This window comes from Beta vulgaris, chromosome 4, assembly GCF_026745355.1.
Source record: "Beta vulgaris subsp. vulgaris cultivar EL10 chromosome 4, EL10.2, whole genome shotgun sequence".
NCBI classification, from domain to species: domain Eukaryota; kingdom Viridiplantae; phylum Streptophyta; class Magnoliopsida; order Caryophyllales; family Amaranthaceae; genus Beta; species Beta vulgaris.
Window position 1 is genome coordinate 44,468,340 of NC_079205.1, and position 21,753 is coordinate 44,490,092.

Here is a 21,753-nt window from a genome sequence, read left to right on the forward strand (position 1 = left end):
CTCGAACCTCGGCGACTAGTTCTTTAGGGAATTCGTGAACTCGATGTTGTCTTTAGCTTTGTTGTTACCTTATTGTATTTGTAATCTCCAAAATGTAGGTTGTAACACCCCATAACCCCTCTTTATATAAAGTAGGAGAAACTACGGGAGTGTTATGCCACACATGATAATACGTAAGGCTAATAAGAGAATATAGCGGAAGTCTTTTAAAATAAACTGGAAATACTTTAATAAAACTGAAATAATAAAGTATGTAAATGAGTTACAAACTCGAAAACTATCCCATAATAGTCCCATATTCAAAACAAGTCAAGCCTTGACCCCAATGGTCAAGTAAAGTCAAATCTATAATTCAAAATAACTTTATTAAGAAAGTACTCGTGTAGTAGAACTCCCATCCGGATGCTTATGATTCTCATGCACATCAAGAACTTGTACCTGAAACTTCTTCTCTAAACTCTGCTCGCCAAATGGGTCATTACAGGGTTGTTGAGGAAAAACAACAACCAAAAGAAAAAAAGAAACATATACATCACCAACTATGAGTATATAACACTACTAAACTAATGCAAATAATAATGCATGCAATCCTCACAACAACTTCTGCTTGCTCTTCTTGTGACTCTACATGTGACAAGCACATAACTGAACTTACTAAATACTTAATATTATTTGGCAATGAACGGGCACCGTCCTCCTCTTAGAGTCATACGGGCTACTAATTTTTTGTGTAAGAGATTCCACACCTCTTACTATAAGAGATTCCATACCCCTTACTAAAGTTACATGAACTTTAAATAACTTGACTTGAGAAATTTACGTTTGTTAGTAATGAAAGAGGGTGAGAGTGAGTCTCTAGATTCAACATCTCAGAGATAAAGAATATGAGTGAACCTAGTCCACTCAAAGATCTTGATAATTGGAATTCCATAAACTTGCTCGATAAAATAAAAGCATTAGCTAGCATCGTCATGCTAAGCTATATGCAGGAGTGTAGTTCCACACTAACTTCCCCCTTATGTTCAATACTCATGGGGGATCCATCTCAAGTGTTTTATTGCCAAAGCCCATTACGTGAGACACAATCACAATAATAATACATCTTACAAATAAATTAATTTCTTATCTTTCTTTAACAAGTGAATGCAACAAACACCATAAATAACTGGTAAGTGCATGATTTCATATGTTTATCTCCCCTTATTTTAATATCATAAGTATGTTTATACTATTAGTTTAAACGCATTTTATGTACTTCTAATACTATTAGATATATTATGCTATGTTGTTATTTATTACTAATATTACTTAATTAAAATATTTTTTGCTAATGAAATACTTTTGTCCAAGAATTGAACTACATGCTAAATAATTTCATCATTTGGAAAACATCCCAAAGAGAAGGCAAGCCCAAGTGTAAAATTCAGCCCAGCACCAATCAACCCAAAGAAAAGAAGAAAAAATCAGGGAAGAAGAAAAAGAGAAAAGAAAACAAAAGAAAAAATAATAAGAGAAGAAGCATGTGAAAGAAAGAAGAGGAAAACAAGAAGTAAAACAAAAGAAAAAAAGGGAAACCAGAAAATTAAAGAGAGGAACATCGTTCTTCTTCTTCTTCGTTCCTTCCTTCACTCCTCTTGGACATTCTTCATCCTCTCTCTTCAAGACACCTCACCTCCTTCACCACCGTATCTCCACCAATAAGAAAGGCTGCAACTTGCGACCCATCAGACGAAAGCAAGTCGCAATTGGCGCCGCAAAAACTCGGGGGTATTTGGTAAAAAAACTATTTCTTTAAATAACTAGGCATACTTCACATATGAAAGAGGAGTAAAGTGTCAATGCCTAGGTAAATTTATGGAAAGTAAAGAAACATAAGAAAGAGGGGACATAAAAAGTTCGTTTGAGCAAAATAACTTAATATCATAAAAAATAATCTAAGCCCAACAAAGATAATTTTAAAATAAGCAAAACATATACGTTGAATTTAGCAAGAGTAAGTTAAATTCAACAATAATAAGTTTAGCAAAATAAGTCCAGTTCACCAATGATGAGTTTAATCAAGTAAAAATAAATTAAATTAATCAAAAATAGGTTAAGAATATATAGAGTTGTTCTACCCACATCATGTTGGGATTTATTACCCTCTTTGTGAGAGGTTCAAACTTTGTTTTGAGTATTTTTTTTTTCATTTATGGATTGTTTTGTTGATGAGAATTTATCCGCGATCATGGGTGAAGTCAATTACTACATTAAAAATATAACGAGGAAGTATCAAACAATGATGCTTATTGTTTAAACCACCATTGACGTATCCACTCTAGACCGAATCTCCTAACGAGCAAGGTCATTAAAGCAAAGTACAAAGCTTATCCTATTTCTCAAAACCTTGTTTGGCGTTTCGGGGAGATAGGGGATTGTGGAGATAAGCTAATAGAGATGAAAGATGCATGGGCTGGGAATATGGATCCAGAGGGGAAAACAACAAGCATCACAAAAGATTTTTGGACTCCAGGAAAACAAATTGAGTTTAAGCGCAAGGCCTCACTATGAGATATGAGCAAACCTTATTTTGAAGTTAATCTTATTGATGAAAATGGGAGTTGGATAAGCAAGAAATCCACATGGGTTTTGGTAGTCCCCCTGCTCAATCAATCCTCTCAACCCATTTACCCTCTACTCTAAGTGAGGATGCCCCCATCCTAAAGAGGAATGCGAAATGGCAACTTTAGTTAAGTCGCGCTACTGGTGGTTTGTTAACATAAATCTTCCTCAACTTTCTCCTAACCCCTTTTGGAAAATGATGTGGCAAAGTTGTCCCCCTCTAAAATTAAAAATATTATTGTGGTGACAATGCTGTAAGCCTCTAATGCACTTTCAAATGCAAACAATCATAGAGAAGAGATTGGACGTTGTCTACCTTTTGTATGCTTTGTAAAAAGGAACAATAAACAACATCTCATCTATTTAGTGATTGTGAAGTGTGTCAACACATATGGCTTCCTCGGATCTGGGGACAGAATTGGAAGGAATGATGAGATTGAATTTTGAAATTAGGTTCATAACTTTACTACCTTCTCAAAATGTCAAAATAAGATACATGCATATCCTGTCAAAATCTTTGTTTATGTCTTTTGGGATATTTGGCTCCATATAAACGAGGTGGTTTTTAAGAGATTAGATATGCCCCCGTCAAGGATCTCACAACTAGTTGCTAAAACGAGATCTCGATGCGAAGGGGCGGTGGAGATAACATATCTGAGGAAGAACAAGGAAGCTAAAAAGATGGATGCATTGATTTTTTAAAAAGCTCGTGACTTGAGAGATGATTTTTAAGCATGTGGTAATGCAGAGATTCAAGGAACAAGCCTCAAATTCCCAACGTGTGAGGCGTGGAAAAAGGACAAAAGCAACGGATAAGTTTCAGTTGGTTTTGGGTGGGTGATTCTTCATCACAGTGTAAGACAATCCCACTTTGAAAAAATAGAGCCAAGCTCACCGCTCCAGGCCGAATTGTTATCATTTGGATCCCCATATAGGAGGCTTGTAGACTTAATCGAGCTATTAGCATCTGGACTGATTCAAAGGAAGCAGTCTTGCACTTGATACACTCAAACCTCGACGACTAGTTCTTTAGTGAACTCGATGCTGTCTTTAGCTTTGTTGTTACCTTATTGTATTTGTAATCTCCAAAATGGAGGTTGGGGGGCACAACTTCTTGCCATTCAAGGTAGGAGGGGACTCTAATCCCTCCGTTTGTTTGTCCATCGTAAAAAAAAAGAAGGAAAAAAAAGCGACGTGAAAGTAGGTTTGCATATTAATGATCGTGATTTTGACATTGAAGTTTTATTTGTTCTAGTATGACATGTATCTGTTACTTTTATTCTATGGATACCGTTTGATTTTAAATCAATGAATTAATTTTAATTTTTAAAAAAGGCCTATAGATATTTCAAGATCACATGCTAATAAACAAATATAAAACCAATCATATTAGATAAATTTACATGAACATTCTTTTCAAAGTCAATTTGAATATTAATTTTGGTTCAAACTTTGTTTAAAGTTGTTTGAGATTGGATAGATAACAAGTCTCTTCAATTTGGATTTCGAATAGGATTTTGCTATTTGAAGCCCTAATATATCCTACTAACACCCTAAATACAGTATTTTTATATTGTATATTTATACCTCCATTTTTTTCTCTCTTCTTTCCTTCCCCTCCCCCTGTCCCTTCACCACCATTGGAGCCGCCACCACCAACAGTACCACCATCAACACCACACCAACGCCGCTGCCACCAACACCGCCGCCACCACCACCAATTCAATGAAGATTCATATAATACAGCTTCATTTTCTTTCTCCCCTTCACTCACTTCCCATCCCCTTCTTTCAAACCACCACTGGCACACCAAAACGTTGTCTCCGCCGTCGTACCACCACCACCGGCACACTAGAGGAGATTGATTTTTTTTTAAAAAAAAATTATAGAGAGGGCGCCCATGGTAGGCGCTTCACCATACGGTGAGGCGCCTGCCATGGCCGCCTTTTTTTAAAAAAGAAGAGAGGCGTCCACCATGGACGCCCCACCACCAGTGGGAGGCGACCATGACAGACGCTTCACCTTGTAGTGGAGCGCCTGCCATGGACGCCTCCACCGATGGTGGGGCGTTCATGGTGTACGCATCCCTTCTTTTTTTTAAAAAAAAATTCACTGTAATTAAGAAAACACAGGAGAGAGAAGAAGATGGGTGATGATGTGGTGGGGGTACAACGATGGTGGTGACGCCAGTAGCAGTGTGGCGGTGGTGCGTCAGCACCGGTGTCTAGTGGGTTATATGGAAGAAGATGGGACTTGAGGGGGAAAATGAATGAAGAAGGGGAGAAAAATTAAAATTAGAAAATACGGTATATTATACGTATTCGGGCGTTACTAAGAAATTCTAGGGCGTAGTTTAGCAAACCAGTTCGAATATCGGACTAATGTCAAGTCTCAAGTGAACAAAAAGTTCTACTCCATCCGTTTCATATTAATTTACTCACTTCACTTTGGGCGGAACCAAGGAGGAAGTACAAAAGTTTGAGAGAGAAACTGAAAAGGTGGAGAGAGAAACTGAAAAGTGAGAGAGAGAAACAAAAGAATGGGTTAAAATATTAAAAAGTGAATGACATGGGTGGAAAAGGAGGAGAAAGTAGATGTGATATATTAGTAAATATAGAAAAAACAACCGTGTGTAGATTAAAAGGAAACATATTAAAAAAAAAAGTGTGTAGATTAAAAAGAAACGGAAGAAAACGGAAGGAGTATCATATTAGAGTTTGGTCTGATTTTCTAATCATCAAATTGCGTGTGTTGGTTGAGGTTTGAACCATAAAATATCAAATCGAGCCCATAAAAAGATCGAGTTGAGTTGAGGTCGATTACAGATAGATCACTAGTCTACGGTGACAGCTCACAGCAGTAATTCCTTATTGAAAGCTCCTCAAAACAAATTCCACTCCAGATTGTGGCTGCGACAACCTGATAGCGGGAGGAGAGAGAAAGAATGGCGGGGGATTTGTTCGGCGACTTACCACCTCCTTCATACCACTCATCTCCTCCTCAAGAACATCAACCTCTACAACTTCGCAAATCCGTCAAATTCAATGCAAACAATACTACTAATGACCCTAATTTACTCCCTCCTCCTCCCCTTAAAAGCGCCCTTAAACGGCCCAAACCTCCAGAATTTACCTCTCCTCTTGGTAATTTTACTTCTTTTCTCTCTCTTAATCGCTCCTACTATTTAACTTAATTATGTATGTTTTCAATTTCGTGTTGATAGAGTGAGATTGAAGTCGATTTTTATGCACTTTGATTGAAATTTTTGCACTATTTATTTTAAAGGGGTCGCTTTTTGTTTGCGCTACTTTTTAAGAGACCCCTTTCGCTTGAATAGTAAAGTAAGGCAGTATTTTTTTATATACCAACTGTAGTTAAAATGATGTAGGTTGTTGGTTGATATGCTTGAGTATGGAGTTTTGGTAACTATGAGTTACAGCTAACTTAGAGTTAAGGGTTTGGTCATATTAGGGTTTCTAGGTAGGGAGAGTTGTTTCTAAGAAATGAATAATTCTGTGTAAGAAGTTCAAGATTGGAAAATTTGGAGTCTTGATTATTAGTTTGGATGATGTCGAGTCACTTATGGTTGCGATTAAGGGTTGTTGCTGACTTAAATTTATAGGTCTGTTTAATATAGTGTTTTTTTAGACAGGCAGAGTCACTTTAGGGGATGAATCATTTTTTATCAAGATTTAGTAAAAGTATTAATGTATGGTCTGTAATGTGAACTTGACTGATAAAACTCTGAATCTCTGGCCAAGATTTAAGGGCAGCTGTAGGTTTTTGTATAATTGTTATTAACAATTTCTTGTTATAGTTGGGTAGGCAATGATATTACCGAGTTGGTCTCGTCAAATTAGTATCCAGGGTTGGTACTCGGATTTCGCTATTGACCTAGATGGCACCAATGATTCGTGACTTTAGTAAATCAGATTTGTATCTACACGGGTCTGATTCTTCCAAGATGCAAATGTTTCAACTTCTCTTTGTCTTTGATTTCAGGATGTTAAGGAGTTTCATGGTTCTGCAGGATTTGACCCTTGCATGTCATTTATATAGGTGATTGATGATTTTCTCTAGTTTCTAACATTTTCTTTGAAGTTTTGGACTCATCTGTGTCTCAAGGATTTTAACAGCAATAAGTCAATTAAATTTTATTTTTGTCGTCTTGATTAATTTTTATTTCAAACATAGATTGATTTGGAGGGAGTCTTCTGGATATTGTTGTAGCATTGGATTTGTTATGTGAGACCATTATAGTCATATTGTTCACCACTTATTTTTTTTATAATCAGCTTCCATAAACATTTCATAATGTTGTTAAAAAGAGAAAGACATATCGGACAGTTATAACATTGAAAAAGCATTGACAGTACACGGTAGAGTATATCTGCCACGTAGTGCTCCCCCCAGCCCATGGTATAGATCTCACACCATGTCTTCTCCATACAGATGAAAAGTAACACGCATTGTTGTTGCTATCCCCAAATTCACGACCTCCGGAATGTGGCAATTAAGTCACAATAGGGGAACGAGATGAAAGAACAATCATACACAACCTCCAAATCCAGTTTGCTTGTCAGTTTTCACTTTTCACAAAGTAGAATACTTCCTTTCTTCTAATTAAATTGCAACATTGGACTTCTTTGGGAACTCTGTAAACTTTGACTGATATGTAATTGACATTATCATGAGGGGTCTTTTAGATATATTTTGATGTTTAATTTAAAATATCCAAATTTGATAGAATTGTTTATATATGATGGTGAAAGACGTGTATTTAGAGATTGTGAAGCATGTTTACAATTAAAAAAGAATGTAATAAAAAGTACTCAATTATGTGTTCTGGGAAATGCTCAGCGCTAAATGTTATATCTTGGTAATTCATAGACAATGTTTGGATCCAATGCGAATAGAGTGTTATAAATTATAATCCAAACATAAAAGTATAGGTATCATCTTGCATCAATTATTCTTTTATAATCACAATGTTTGAACTCTACATTTCCCAAAAGGGGACATGGTGTTGAGGGAATACAGTGTCACACTATTATGTGTCACTGCGTTAAACTATTGATACATATTTCTTTTTGGAATAGATGTACGGCGACAATGTATTCTTATATATAAAATAATGATGTGAAAACATCATTGTAAGTACAAACGATGAGATCGCCAAAGAAGGAAAATGATTAATCACGACGAGTATGGAGCACCATGACAACGCAAATATGTGGCGCTCAATAAATTGGAGCATTGCCCCAGCTATTAACACGCGTACAGTAAGACCACAATGATTAGTCAGAAACTACAACACTAGCACATCAATTTTCCATCATTAGCAAAATATAAGACATGCAACAATCCTTGACATCACTTGGGCACTTACTAGTTATACTGTTATAGCATTAAATTTTTTTTGATTATGTATCTCTGAGCGTAGTACCAAAACTTTATTAAGGTGCTGATTTTTTTTGTAAATCTTGTCAGATAGTGGATCTGAAAAGAAACTGCGGTTTAAAACCACTACCGATGCGTCAGTATCACAAATTGTAGAGGCCATGCAGAAGATAGCCTCCCACATAGGTAACCCTGCGAAGTTCAGCAAAGCTTCAAAGTTGGCTGTACAGTTGATTCAGGCTGGAAGCGTCAGACCTGAAACAGCTGATCACTTCTGCGGCATACTGGAAGCAGCAATGCTTTCGCCTACTTTGTGTAATGATGCTTCTGTACGATCTGATTATCATACATTGTTTTCTGTAGCACAAGATGCAAGAGAAGTAAGTTTTCCCATGTTCTTTATTGTGTAGGTTTCTTTGCTGTTTGTGATGGTTGTCCTCAGATTTAAAATTCTTTTCTTGTAGATTAACTCTCTTTGTGTTGTATCACTGCAGTGTCTCAATAAAATGCAGAAGAATCGGCTAACTGCGTGGACTATCCGGGCTGTGGTGGCAAATGACTTGTATACTGATGACAGCTTTGTGGTAAGAATTTATGCTATATGGACTTACGCCAAGTCTATGCTTCCCATATGTACATTGTGCTGGGTTATGCATTCAAGTGCTTGTTACCATGGAATTAAAACTCAACCATTCAATTACGGAACAACCGTTTTGTAACGGATTTTGGATTTGTTGTTCCGTTAAATCCCGTCATGGAACACCACAATAAAAATCACTTGTCGTCGTGTTGTTCGTTCCGTAACGCGAAGTCCTCACGTCAGAACTTTTTTTATCCGCATTACAGCTGGTCTTTTCAAACATTGGCCAAAAGTGTTTATGAATTAATTATATAGCTGATGAAACATGATATTGTGGTAGATTTGATTTTATTATATTGTAATAATGCTTCAGAAACTAAAACAATGCAAATAAGGTTAGAACATAATAATGTAAATCTTTTGAAAAAATTCATGCCGCGTCGGCCGCTATCCGTCCCATTCATCCGTTAGAAGCCGTATCCGTGACAGCACAAATGTTACAGTGATTGCGATCGCATCCACGATTTTTTTATTGTTACTGGTATTCTGCTATGCATATGTTCTCTTGGGTTGAAAATGTATTTAGCTAACTGCTAGATATTCCTATAAAGGCAATTTAAAAGGGTGCGTTTTATTTTCTTATTTAATTTTTTCCAATCTCATCTCTATTTCTGTTTCCACCAAACTCTGCTGCCCTTTTTTGCATTCTGTGATAATAACCTATCTGGATTTCTCATGGCTAGAAACAAGGAGCCGCTTGAGGGCTATTTTCTGTAATATTCCTTGATTAGAGGATATCAATTAAGACTCGGCTGTGGACAGTTACAGTGTTTGAATTCATGCAGTGAAATGTGGATTTGGAGGAAACTGTGCTGATAGAATAGAATCTTCATGGAAGTGGTTTTTGCCGAATGTCAATCTGTCCATCCAAGTGATATAATACTACTCAGGGATGGATGGATGGGATCTTCCAATGCCATGCCAGTAAGGTAGTAGCTTTTGGTCAGAGTTGCCTCATAATTTATTCTTTTCGTTTCATAGTGGTATGACTGCTGGATAATAATTCACCATGGAAAAAGGAAGGTTATATCTATGGTTATTTGGCAGATTTTGCATCGGATTTAGGACCTAGTTGAGGACTTGAGAAGTTAAATTTTGTGTCTTTAATTGTAGAATGTAGATTAATACGATTAGGAAAGATGTTCCTTACAATCAGCATCTTTGTTAAGATGATTGCACTAATGTTGTCAAGTTTGATTGTGCTTGGATTTTTTTATGAATAAAGGACTCATGATGGATGTTCGTAATTCTGAATGGCGACATGTAGATGTAGTATGTAGTTCTGCTGGCGATGATTGCTTCATTATTGATTTGCATGATAATGGAAATGGCAATTCCAGCAAGTATGAAATGAGTAAATGGCATATAATATAAAATGATTACAATAATGTGTAATGAGTAATTTATTGAGGTTGAAAGTACTGAAGCAAAACAGGCCCAACCGGCCCAAGACAAAATTAATTTTTCCTTCATTTTTTAAGAACTAATATAAGTCCCAGTTTATTAGGTCAAAGTATCAAAGTCCCATTTTGGTCATCCTTTATTATGTCTAAAATTATTTCAGTGCAAGGACTCCATCTGGGCTAGCCTAACACCATTACACTTCAAAACTTTAGCCAGTATTGATTTTGCTTTAACAATATTCCTCATTTCACGCTGCCACACTTTGCTAAGAAGTGATAGTGCTGTGAGATTTTTATCCATGGTGACTCCAAGTGTTTGACACTTATTGTGTTAGTCCAGGTCTTCATGAGGAAGAAGGCAACTTCACACATTTGCTTATTGCAACTTTTTGTTTTGCTGAATTTTCAGGCTACAGATATTCCAGAAACTTGCTTGTGAGCTGCTTGCTCTTTCAGATACATTGCCTTTTCATGTTTTGCTGGGTTTTGTGTGGATGCAAGGTTCTTTGCAAGTCTGCTAAAGTTTTCATACCATTTCTTTTTGTGCGCATCTCTACATGTTTCCATTTCCGGAAACCTTGCAGTAAAGTCAACCTCCACCCTGCAGCTTTTCTGTACTTTTTTTTTTTTTGCCTGTTCTGTCTGTGCCTCCATCCTTGGCTTCTTGGATTAAATTGTTAGGTGGTTCAGAAATGTGGAAGTTGGGGTTAGTTGGGTCAACGTATGTTTCACAAACAGCATCAGGATACTCTTGCTGCTTTAACTAGATACATTATTATATCTTAGATGATTCCTGTCAACATGTATTCTCTGGAAGATGACAGCAGAGACATGGTGATAGAAATTTCGTCGTAGTGCACACGGAGCATTTTAGCTGTCTACTACATTTTTACATTATGTTGGGAAATGATTGTAACCCAAAACCACTTCATGCTTGTGCTTGTGTAGTTGTGTATGGGTTTATATCCCCACAGCCACTTCTTTTTATTGGATCACTATGCTCTGACCTTGAATACTTGACGTAGTTTGCATAACCTCACCCTCCAGCTTATCCGACAAATTAAAGAAGGTATCTTTCAGGGAAGTGGTTCCCATGCTTATGCAGCTTTACTGGCAGTGCAAATGGCAAATTCATGTTTCTGACTTGTGAGTCCACGTTTAGGTGCTGGTTCTTTGCTGTGCCCATAGGTTGCATATTACTCAGATCTTTATCAAGTCCCATAATGTGTGAAATTTATCATGTAGAAAGGAATATCTGCTGCTTTGTAAGATTGACAGCATGGGAAGAATGTCAAATAAAAGAAAGGTTTTCAGGTTTCCTATGAATCATGCTCTTGCATGAATACATGGAATTCCATATTCAGCTTTTGATCTGTTTCTAGGTGCTTGATGACATTCTATAGGAATTTTTCTTTCCCTTCTTTATGTGTTTTTTGGAAAACACTGAACCTTATATAGTGGCAGTTATGTTTGTTCTCCGTAACCCATCTCCCTCAAGTTGCCATATAGATAGTTAGCTATAACGTTTTAACTTAGGTGATTGGCATAAATTATAACTCAAGTTTGAGTTAGATGTGTATCGAGTTTATCTAGGGTTTTGTCAAAAAATGCCCGGGTTTATCTAAAACCCCCAAGTTACCTTTCTTGTATCTAAAACATGGTGATGTCTGAAGAGCTAAATATGACAAGGGTGTGGATTGAAGTTGAGTTACCATTTACTAAAGGAAAGAAGAGATCAGAAGTGGATATTAGAGGAAAGGAAAAGTAAGTATGGGTAAACTACAGAGAATAGATAATTTAGTACTTCTGTATCTTTTCTGTTAGATACTCAGTCCTTTCTGTTTAATTTTTTAAAAATATTTGTCGAATGTTACTATTTGATTGGGTTTTCAGTTTCATTAGGTTAACTAGCTTTACGATATTACTTATTGACAAATTTAAGGTTTCTTCCTTTTTATTTTCTCTTGACTGGCGATAAGTTGTAGTCAGGTTCCAATCTCTTTTCAGAACCGTAATTTTTGAGTGGTTTCATGTTTAATGCAAAAGTCTATAAGCTCAAATTTAGAAAGCAGGTTTGCTGAAGTCATCACTAATGTGGTATAACCCAAACCTTTTGGCGAGGGTCAAAATGAGAGTTACACGGAAAATGCATGGGTTTGGTAAGCTTTTTCTGTCTGACTTCTATACACCTGCTCACCAGGGAGAAGGGGGGGGGGGGGTTTGAAGAACTATTGATTTCTGTTCTCTGTGGTCTCTTTTTTCCCCTGTAGTAGCTGAAAATCCCAAGCCCTTCTATAGTTCATAGGTCTTAATTCTTTGTACGCTAGTTCCTATTCAAGTCGTGTTTCCTTTTTGCTTTGGTTGATGCAATCACAGTTGCCAGATGTTTAATGATCTAGCTTCTCGAATTTGTGATGCATGTATGGTGACTTGCTGCTTAACTTTTCATTTGGGCTTCATGTAGTTCTCAAAAGCTTCTGGACACATCAAAGAGTTGATATCTAATCTTCCTGTTGCAACCAAGGAAGATGATGCTGTGGAAGCTGCAGCGCTTCGAGACGAGAAAGAAATGGCAAGTAAAGAGGTTCAGTCAAACCAAGATGTGATTTCTTCTGAGGGTACCACTGAAGAAGAGTCTGATCCTTTTGGGCTTGATGCTCTTATCTCAAATAAACCGAAGAAAGACGAGAAAGGAAAGGACAATAAAGGGAAGGAAGAAGAGGAGATGATGAGATTCCTGAAGTTACAAAGAGAAGCCCTAATCAATTGTTTGGAAATAGCTGCAAAGCGCTATAAAATCCCATGGTTAGTTTTTTGCACCCCTTGCAATATTAAACAATATCTCACTTCATTTCTGATTCTGGTTCTCACAACAATGAACATCTTCTTTGCAGGTGTCAGACTGTTATTGACATATTGGTGAAGCATGCCTTTGATAACGTATCAAGGTTCACCTCTCAACAAAGGCATGCCATCGAGAAACTTTGGGCTTCAATACGGGATCAACAGACTCGTCGAAAACAAGGGAAGTCAGTTTCGGGTAAGCTTGATGTGACTGCTTTTGAATCTCTTCAGGAGAAGTACTCGAATGAGATTATCAGCATTCGTCGTGCTGTTGGGGGCGCCGGGGATCGTCGTTGTCAGCAGTGGCTTGGTTGATTGGCTTTATTTTCTTTAGTTTGTACTATGTACCATCTTTAAGACTTAACAGTGTTTGAATATCTGTGAAAACGCCAGTGTCATTAAGAGGAGAAATATAATTCACAATTATAAGCTGCAACTGCATATACTGTACACTTCAGTTGTATTACATTTATGTTTTTTCCTCTTTTGATTCGTGCATAAGCATTGTTATGCATTACCAATAGTCACCACAGGAACAAGATCCTTTTGAGAAATGGTGGAAACGGTTACGATCCCTAACAACAATCTCTCTGTTATAGATCTTGGAGAGGAGTTTTGTCGCTGTATGACAATCATCACAAACCCTAAGATTTTTCACAATCCTAATAGGAGTTCCAGGAGCTGTGCTAATGAGGCCAAGTGCCATGGCAATCTTTTCACTGTGATACTTTAGTGACTGCTCTTTTTCTTTCTCTTTAATGTTCAGCAGCACTACAGAAGTATCCGGCTCGTAGCCAGAGGCCTTCAGCTTGTAGATCATCTGGTCAAGCATGTCATCAATTTCTACAAATCTTGGGTGTGCCTGAATTCCTGTGGTAAATTCATGAACTGAGCCATTTACCTCAATACAACTGAATCCTGGTTCCTTCTTCATCCCTCGGTTTCTCATTTCTTTTCTTACACTCACTACATCCTTCCATCTGTTCTCTGTTGCATAGAAATTGGACACGAGAACATTATGACCACAACTATCAGGATCTATCTCAAGCAACTTTTTAGCGGCTAATTCCCCCAGCTTAGGGTTCTTATGAATCTTGCAAGCACCAAGTAAGGCACCCCATACTATTGTATTAGGTTTCATTGGCATGCTTTGTACTACATCATAGGCTTCGTGAAGCAAGCCAGCTCTCCCTAGAAGGTCCACCATACAACCATAGTGCTCAATCTTCGGCGAGAAATACTTATTCTTCATGTTTTCAAAAACGCTCTTTCCTTCTGTTACCATCCCTGCATGACTACAAGCATTGAGCAATGCGATAAATGTAATATCATTCGGTTCGATGTGCGATCTTTCCATTTCAGTGAAGAGCTCCAAAGCTTCCTCACCAAAACCGTGCATACCAAACCCCATTATCATACAGTTCCACATGCATATATCCCTATTCATAGCTTCATTAAACAACGCATAGGATGTGGTTATGTCCCCACATTTAGCATACAAATCAATAAGAGCAGTATCAAGTACTGTGTCTTTTTCAATCCCTTGTTTGTCCATGAATGCATGAATCCATTTTCCCATATCAAGTGCACCTGATTCTGCACAGCACGATATAAGGCTAACCATAGTTACCTGGTTAGGCCTTACGCCGTTTTCACTCATAAGAACAAGGAGATCAAATGCCTCTCCAATGCAATTTCCTCGTGTATAAGCTGCGATGAGAGCCGTCCAAGTCATAATATCCCGTCTCTCCATTGTATCAAAGATCGCTTTTGCACTACTGATTTCACAACATTTACCATACATGTCTACCAAAGAAGTAGCCAGTGGTAAAGTCATGGCAAACCCATTTCTCAGTACATATGCATGTAGCTGCTTTCCCAGATCCAGAGCCTCAACTGCTCCACATTCCGCGATTAAACTGAGCAGAGTGACTTCATTTGGCAAAACTCCATCTTCTAACATCTGCCCAAGAAGTTTTACACCCTCCTCTAAAGCATTGCAATGAATGTAGCCTGCAACCATTGCTGTATAAGAATAAATGCTCTTTTCTGCTAATCTATCAAAGAGGGAGCGCGCAACAGCTATATTCCCACTCTTAGCATGCATGTTTATCAGAGAAGTTGTCAGATTAGCTCCCAAGTGATTCATGTAGCTATTCTTGATCACATAAGCGAGCATGATCTTTGTCACTTTCTTGTTTGAAACATCTGCCAAAAGATTTATTATGCTAATCATTGTACTCTCACTAGGCTTCAATGAGGTGTACTGCATTTCTTTGACCATTCTCAGCGCTTCATCAATCATTCTGTGTTTAATATAGCCCCTAATCATTGTATTCCAAGAAACAACATCTCTTTTAATCATTTTATCGAAGATAAGGCGTGCAGACCCGAAAAAAGAACATTCACTGTACATTTGAATCAAAGTATTACCCACAAAAACATCAAAATGTAACCCATATTTCAATGCAAACCCATGAATTTCTCTCCCTAAAAGTACCCAACCAATCTGTGCACAGGATTTTAGGACAGAAGAAACTATAAAGTTGTCAGTTTCAATGTCCATCCCTCTCATTTGGGCATATATGTTTAGTGCAGCTTTTGGTTGGTTATTCTTGTTATATGATGTAATGAGGAAATTATAGCGAGCAGCAGCAGTTGAATGCAGTTGAAAAATTGGATGAATTTCATGAGGATTTTGGAAGTGGGTTTTTAGCAAGTGGGCATGAATTTGCTTTGTTTCATCAAAGGTGATTTTATCATGTTTTGGTGGTTGTTTACGCAAGTCTTGAAAGTTGAGTTTAAACGAAGGAAGTGTAGATTGTAGGAGTGTTTGGGTTGTGAAAGGAGTTAAGGAAGGAGGAAGATTGGGTTTTGTTGTTGCCATAATCTTGGCAGATGGATAGATGCGTAAGGTGCCATTACTTTATTGAGGTGTAGCCACATATAAGTAGTTCTCGTCCACACATCACATGATTAGATTATTGCATTTGCACTATGTCCAATTGTCCACCTAAGAGTGGAATTCTAATTTTTACCGACCAACTAAATCTGGAGGGTTATTTTATAATATTAAAAGGTAAATTTGTCAAATGCAGTCTTTTAAAGTATTTAATTTGTTAATAGTAGTATTTTTATTCAAAATTGTATATTGTAGTATGAAAAGTATTAATCTCAGCACTTAAATTTAGACTTGGCGAAACTGACCCAACTTAAAAGATCCGACCCGAGTCTTAGATTAGACCTAAAAAGTGACAATCCAAAATTGACCCAAGACCTAAAATGACACAGACCGACCCACACCCGAACTTGACTAGTCACGAATCAACTCGATCATTACGTCAACTTTGATTTGACTATATAAAGTGGATCAAATTCTAATTTTTGTTATTTTGATACTATATTATTTACTTTAGTACTTTCCCCATTCCGAATTAAATACAACAACTGGACTTTCTTTTTCTATTCACACTTGTCACTTTGACTAAGATTTGTGATTTGTACATAATGGAAAATATAGGCAAGTAGGATCTTGTTAGATTCTTTACATGAAATACTTTCATAATATATAATTTTTACTTCTATGTAACTATAGATATTTGTGGTCAAAGTAATTGTATGGAGCTATCTAAGTTACATACCGGTACTCTATTGACCATCATGGTCAAAGCATACGAGTAGATATCATTGACTAGGATAGAGTCAAACTACGATACCGACATCTATATCATGTCGGCTATGCTGGAATACCTTAACGATGTTCTCCATTTGGGCCATCTCTAAATAGGACTGGGTCTGATCCATTACTCAACAAATAATCCTATGGGCCTAAAGATAAGCATCAAAAGAAGATAGAATTATATCCGACCAATAGGAGTAGTCCTACCTAGCTTGGGACACTGTCGACTTCTACATACAAATACCCCATGATTTGAGTCATAAGGTACGTACACATATACTAATATACTCTACTTGAGATATACCGACTTTTACCCTTTATTGACTTAGGCATCGGGGGGGGGGGGGAGGGCGTTACTCGGATCAAACCCCGAGGTTAGTTTACGTGTTCTGTCTTGCAGGACAACAAACCGACATACATGATTGAAGGATACCGGTTTACCCCAACAACATTTATTCCGTAATCGGATTAATTGGCGCTAGAAGGAGGGGTGAACTATACTTTTAGCCTTGAGCCACGGTCCTACCAGCCCACCCGCCCTATGGATCCTAAGCAGACTTTTGGGATGCCAGAAACAGATGAAAATACAGTTTTTCACCAAGTGCCCCTGAGGTTCCACAATAATCACTTGGTACCCTCGTGTTTTTCAAAATTCACCAGGTGCCCCAATGGTTTGAAAAAAAGTAATGACATAACCCTGACGTCAAGTGTCCATTACAAACTTAATTCATAATTTACCCTTGAGGTTTATATTTTTGCACATTTTTTTTATAAAAATTAGCCGTTTGTTTCTCTTATATAAGTGATACTTATACTCTGATTTCCTCCACCATCTCTTCTTGTTTTCTCAAGCTAACACCTTCTTGATTCTTTTTTTCATGTCATGAGTTTACAATCACACAATTCAACTTTTTCATATGAATCCTTATACATAAGAGTTCCAAACAAAACATACAAATGTGAGAAAAGGCTTCCAATAAGAAGTCCAGATAGCAGTATAGCACACAAAATCCACAAAGGCTCTACTACAAGTGTGATGAATGTGATAAGTTCAAGTGGTGCAAGGGAACTATTGAACAGTTACATCAAACTGGCAGCAACTCTTAGAGGACCAGGGGAAGCATGGGGGCTGACCAGTTTACATAGAACAAAAGTTTAAAGGAGGATATCCAACATATGAAGAAGAAGTTGAAACAACAAAAGAAAGCAACCACCAAAATAGGCCTAACTTTATTTTTGTTGCTTATATGTGTAATGATGAAGTGATTAATGTAATCAAAATTGAGCAATTACATTTGAGTTCACTACTTTTGCAAAGTATTAGCTTTCCTAGATTAAACATAAGTAGGCATATAATTGTAGTTTTACAAAAAACCTATCCCAAGTGGCTAACAAAAAATGATGAAATGTTTTGATACCCAAAAAACCTAGCTTCATCAGTCATATTTGCACAAAAAATTATGAACCATGCATTAATCTGTCATAATTGTAGCTTCACTTTTTCATCCCTTTTTCTGCCCCTTTGGATGAGCTTGCCCCTGATGCATTCTTCCTCTTTCTTCCACTTGGGCCAACACTGGTTCTAGCACCAGAATCACCTTCTCCAGTAGCAGTAGCAGTGGAAGCCTTCTTTTGCTTTGATGTGGATCCACCCCTACAGCTCATATTGTGACCCACCTCCTTGCACTTGCTGCACCCGACAATGCTATTTTCTCTTCCCCTTCTTTGGATCACTTTTACCTTTCTCCTTAGTATGCCGACAACTCTTTTAATGGGTGGTAGCAAAATGTTTGGCAGATCAAATGAAGGCCATTGGATAGGGTCTAGCATAGGGTGAATATGGCCGGAGTAGGTCAATTTGTAGGTTGCCCCTTTGAAGTAGGAAGAGGCAAAATCAAGAGGCTCAAGACTTTGGTGGTAAATAACCCTTAGGGCATGCTTACATGGTATACCAGAGCCTTACCACTTCCCACATGCACAAATCCTAGTCCTAAGGCATATTGGGAACTTCACATTCCCATCTCTCACTTCAAATTCTCCACCTCCAGCATTGATCACTTGACAAAACCTAGAATCCTGACCTCTTTCTTCCAAGATCTTGGCAACATATGTTGTGAGTTTGTCTACACCAATTTCAAGTGTCTTATCAAATCTGGCCCCAACCTTCTTCATACACCAACTTCTAGCCTCTGTTAACATGAAATGAATACAATAAATAAGTTAGTAGGCTAAATACAAATACATGAAATGAATGCAGACAGATAGGGGTATGTATCTTCTAACAAAGACATCACAAGTAGATGCCTTAAGGGCTTTGTACAAGCATTGAATGATTTCAAAAATTGGTGGTGTTATGATCACAACACACTTGTGGATCAAATGTATGCCTAATCCAATGTTCAAGCACATTAGAAAGATATTCTACAACAACAAGGTTATGTTTATGGATCTTCTCCATAGATTTGTTAAAAACATAAAGGGTTGTAAGCATTTGCAGCCACCCAAAATAAGTCTTGGAATGTGGAGCCACTCTATCCAGCATTCTTACAGTTTGAATACAAATGCTGAGCACAAACTCTCCTATGCCTTTGGGAACACATCATACAATAATGCACTCTCTACACCTTGCATTGTGAGTTAAAACAACATTCAATTAAGTTTGAACATCATACAAATAAAGCAAACAGGATAAAAGTGCAAATAAAGAGACATACCCTCATTTTATCACTAATAAATGTCCAATCTTCTTTGTGAAACTCCCATATATGCAAACATAATCTTCATGTTTATGAAAAAGTTGGACCAACTCCCCAATCTCTTTGTGTCAACAATGCCATAAGCAAAGGGAAATATCTCATTATTCCCATCTATGGCTACAACAATGAGCATTTGTCCCTTGTAGTGCCCAGACAAGTGAGCTCCATCCATGTGAATGAGTGGCCTACACCTTCAAAGAAAACCTCTAACCATACAAGCAAATGAAATGAAACAAGCCTTGAAGTAAGGGATTTCACCATCAGCAACTTCACACCAAGTAACAAGACAATAACTACCAGGGTTGGTGGTCTTTATCATCTCCACATAACCTGGTAGGAGACCATAAAAGTCAATAAACCCCCCATAAATCCTCTCCTTTTCCATCCCCTTGACTTTGTACAACAACCTTAGCTTCACCCTTAACCTATATCTATCAAAGCATAATTTATGCAAAGACTCAACTGGACAGTCATGATTGGATTGCAAATCACACAATAAGTGCCTACATAGCCAGTATTAGGACACCATCGAGTTTTATTCAAGCCTATGACAACTTGCATGCTCCCCCGTAATGGACTTTATAGCCCAACTGCTCCTATTCATGAGGACAGATGCATGAATCCTCTAAGGATAGTTTTCATAGTTGCACCTAGCAGTGTATATCTTATTGTCATGCTTATAAGGGCACACAACAGAGCCCTCCTGCACACAATAGTCCTTAAAAACTCCCAAAAAATGCTCTTTATTGGAGAAAATCATCCAAGCCTCCAACTTAACATCCCCAAACTCCATGTGACCAACCACTTTACCATTCAAGTAAATTTTTCCATTGCACTCTGGTCATCCAATAAATCTTCAAAACCCTTCTCACTGGTATCATCTTCTAAAACACCCTCATCCTCATCTTCATCCACATAATCCTCCAAGTCATCCTCTTCTTCATCTGCTTCTATTGAGACAGTAAAGTCCTCATCTTCGTTGCTCTCAAAGTCCCTGGGCTCATCTTGTTCACCATACCCTCACCAGTCTCCATTTCATCATAACATGCAACCTCTTCTGTAGTAGATTGCCTAGGCTTATTCCTAGTACTCCTCTCACCCCTCTTCTTCTTTGGTACATAACTATCCTGTCTTTTGGCACTGATTTTTTTTGGCACTCAGAAGCCTTTCTTTTTAGGTTGAGGAGGGGCTGTGCAGGGTGGTCAGGTTGTTGTGTGACAGGGGGAGAAGGATGGTGGGATGGGTGTAGAGGTGACTTTGTGACAGGGGAAGAAGGAGGAGGGGATGGATATTGATGTGGCTATGTGAGAGGGGAAGAAGGAGGAGGGAATGGAGGGTGAGGTGGCTGTTAGATAGGGGAAAAAGGAACAGGTGATGGAGGGTGTTCAAGTTGTGTGGCCTTTGATTGTGGTTGGGACTCTCCCAAAACTTCATGTTCCTATGAATAAACCCTATATCATTCCACGATAGTGAGATCATTTACACTATACACTGGAATCTCAATTGCCACAAGAGGCTTTGCTCCTCCAACTCTCTCATTAACTCCTCCTCTATATAGTAGGAAAAACGTTGGCAATAAAGGCCCTAAGATCTGGTTTCCAGTGGCCGATAATGCTAGCAGGCGTGCAAGCTTATGTGAAGAAATGCGACAAGTGCCAAATATTCGCTCCATAGTCATCCATCAGCCGGCAAACGATTTGCAGCCAATGCTAAATCCAATCCCTTTCACTCAGTAGGGGATGGATATCATAGAACCTTTCACACCACCATCTAGGGGAAGAAAGTTGATGGTAGTAAGAATTAATTACTTCACTAAATGAATTAAAGTAGAATCGACAACAAAGTCACATCCAATTAGGTAAAAATAATCATCTGTTAGAACCTCATCACAAGGTTTGGAATTCTCATGGGAATGGTGATTGACCATGATGTCCAATTCGATTGCGGACCAATTAATAGTTTCTCGAGTCCTTACGACATCAAATTCACATACTCCTCAGTGTGTCACTCGTAAAGTAACGACCAAGCTGAGAGCTCTAACAAGCAAAATACAAGCAAATGAAATGAAATAAGCCTTGAAGTGAGGGATTTTACCAGCAACAACTTCACTCCAAGTAACAAGACAATAACTACCGGGGCTGGTGGTCTTTATCATCTCCACATAACCTGGTAAGAGATCATAAGAGTCACGGAACCCCCCATAAATCCTTTCCTTTGCCATCCCCCCTGAATTTGTACAACAAACTTAGCTTCACCCTTAACCTATATCTATCCAAGCATAATTTCTGCAAATACTGAATTGGACAGTCAGGATTTGCTTGCAAATCACCTAATAAGTAACTACATAGCCAGTAATAGGACACCATTGGGTTTTATTCAAGCCTCTGACAACTTGTATGCTCCCATGTAATGGACTTTATAGCCCAACTG

The 21,753-nt window shown here is 37.9% G+C and overlaps 2 protein-coding genes across 3 annotated transcripts; one reads left to right on the plus strand and one right to left on the minus strand.

The window, feature by feature from the left end:
- The first annotated feature begins 5,391 nt into the window (after positions 1–5,391).
- On the plus strand, positions 5,392–13,324 carry LOC104907537 (uncharacterized). Of its 2 annotated transcripts, XM_010696476.4 has the most exons (6): positions 5,604–5,744; positions 6,604–6,660; positions 8,092–8,381; positions 8,496–8,585; positions 12,509–12,849; positions 12,939–13,324. In XM_010696476.4, exons 3-6 carry the CDS (start codon positions 8,163–8,165, stop codon positions 13,201–13,203), a joined length of 915 nt encoding a protein of 304 aa, XP_010694778.2. In that variant the 5' UTR covers positions 5,604–5,744; positions 6,604–6,660; positions 8,092–8,162; the 3' UTR covers positions 13,204–13,324. The 2 variants fall into 2 exon arrangements, with proteins under 2 accessions (XP_010694777.2, XP_010694778.2); XM_010696475.4 differs by lacking the exon at positions 6,604–6,660 and having other exon boundaries at positions 5,392–5,744.
- Positions 13,287–15,791, minus strand: LOC104907536 (pentatricopeptide repeat-containing protein At4g21065). The gene has a single exon (XM_010696473.4). The coding sequence runs from the start codon at positions 15,773–15,775 to the stop codon at positions 13,403–13,405; it is 2,373 nt and encodes a 790-aa protein (XP_010694775.2). The 5' UTR covers positions 15,776–15,791; the 3' UTR covers positions 13,287–13,402.
- Positions 15,792–21,753: the final 5,962 nt, after the last annotated feature.

What these genes read in the sequence shown, in the direction of transcription:
- LOC104907537 (XM_010696475.4), top strand. Translation starts at nt 5,546, where the DNA reads ATGGCGGGGGATTTGTTCGGCGACTTACCACCTCCTTCATACCACTCA. An exon ending in TAGCACAAGATGCAAGAGAA is followed by an intron (nt 8,382 to 8,495) that starts GTAAGTTTTCCC and finishes GTATCACTGCAG; the next exon opens with TGTCTCAATAAAATGCAGAA. An exon ending in AAGCGCTATAAAATCCCATG is followed by an intron (nt 12,850 to 12,938) that starts GTTAGTTTTTTG and finishes TCTTCTTTGCAG; the next exon opens with GTGTCAGACTGTTATTGACA.
- LOC104907536 (XM_010696473.4), bottom strand. Translation starts at nt 15,775, where the DNA reads ATGGCAACAACAAAACCCAATCTTCCTCCTTCCTTAACTCCTTTCACA.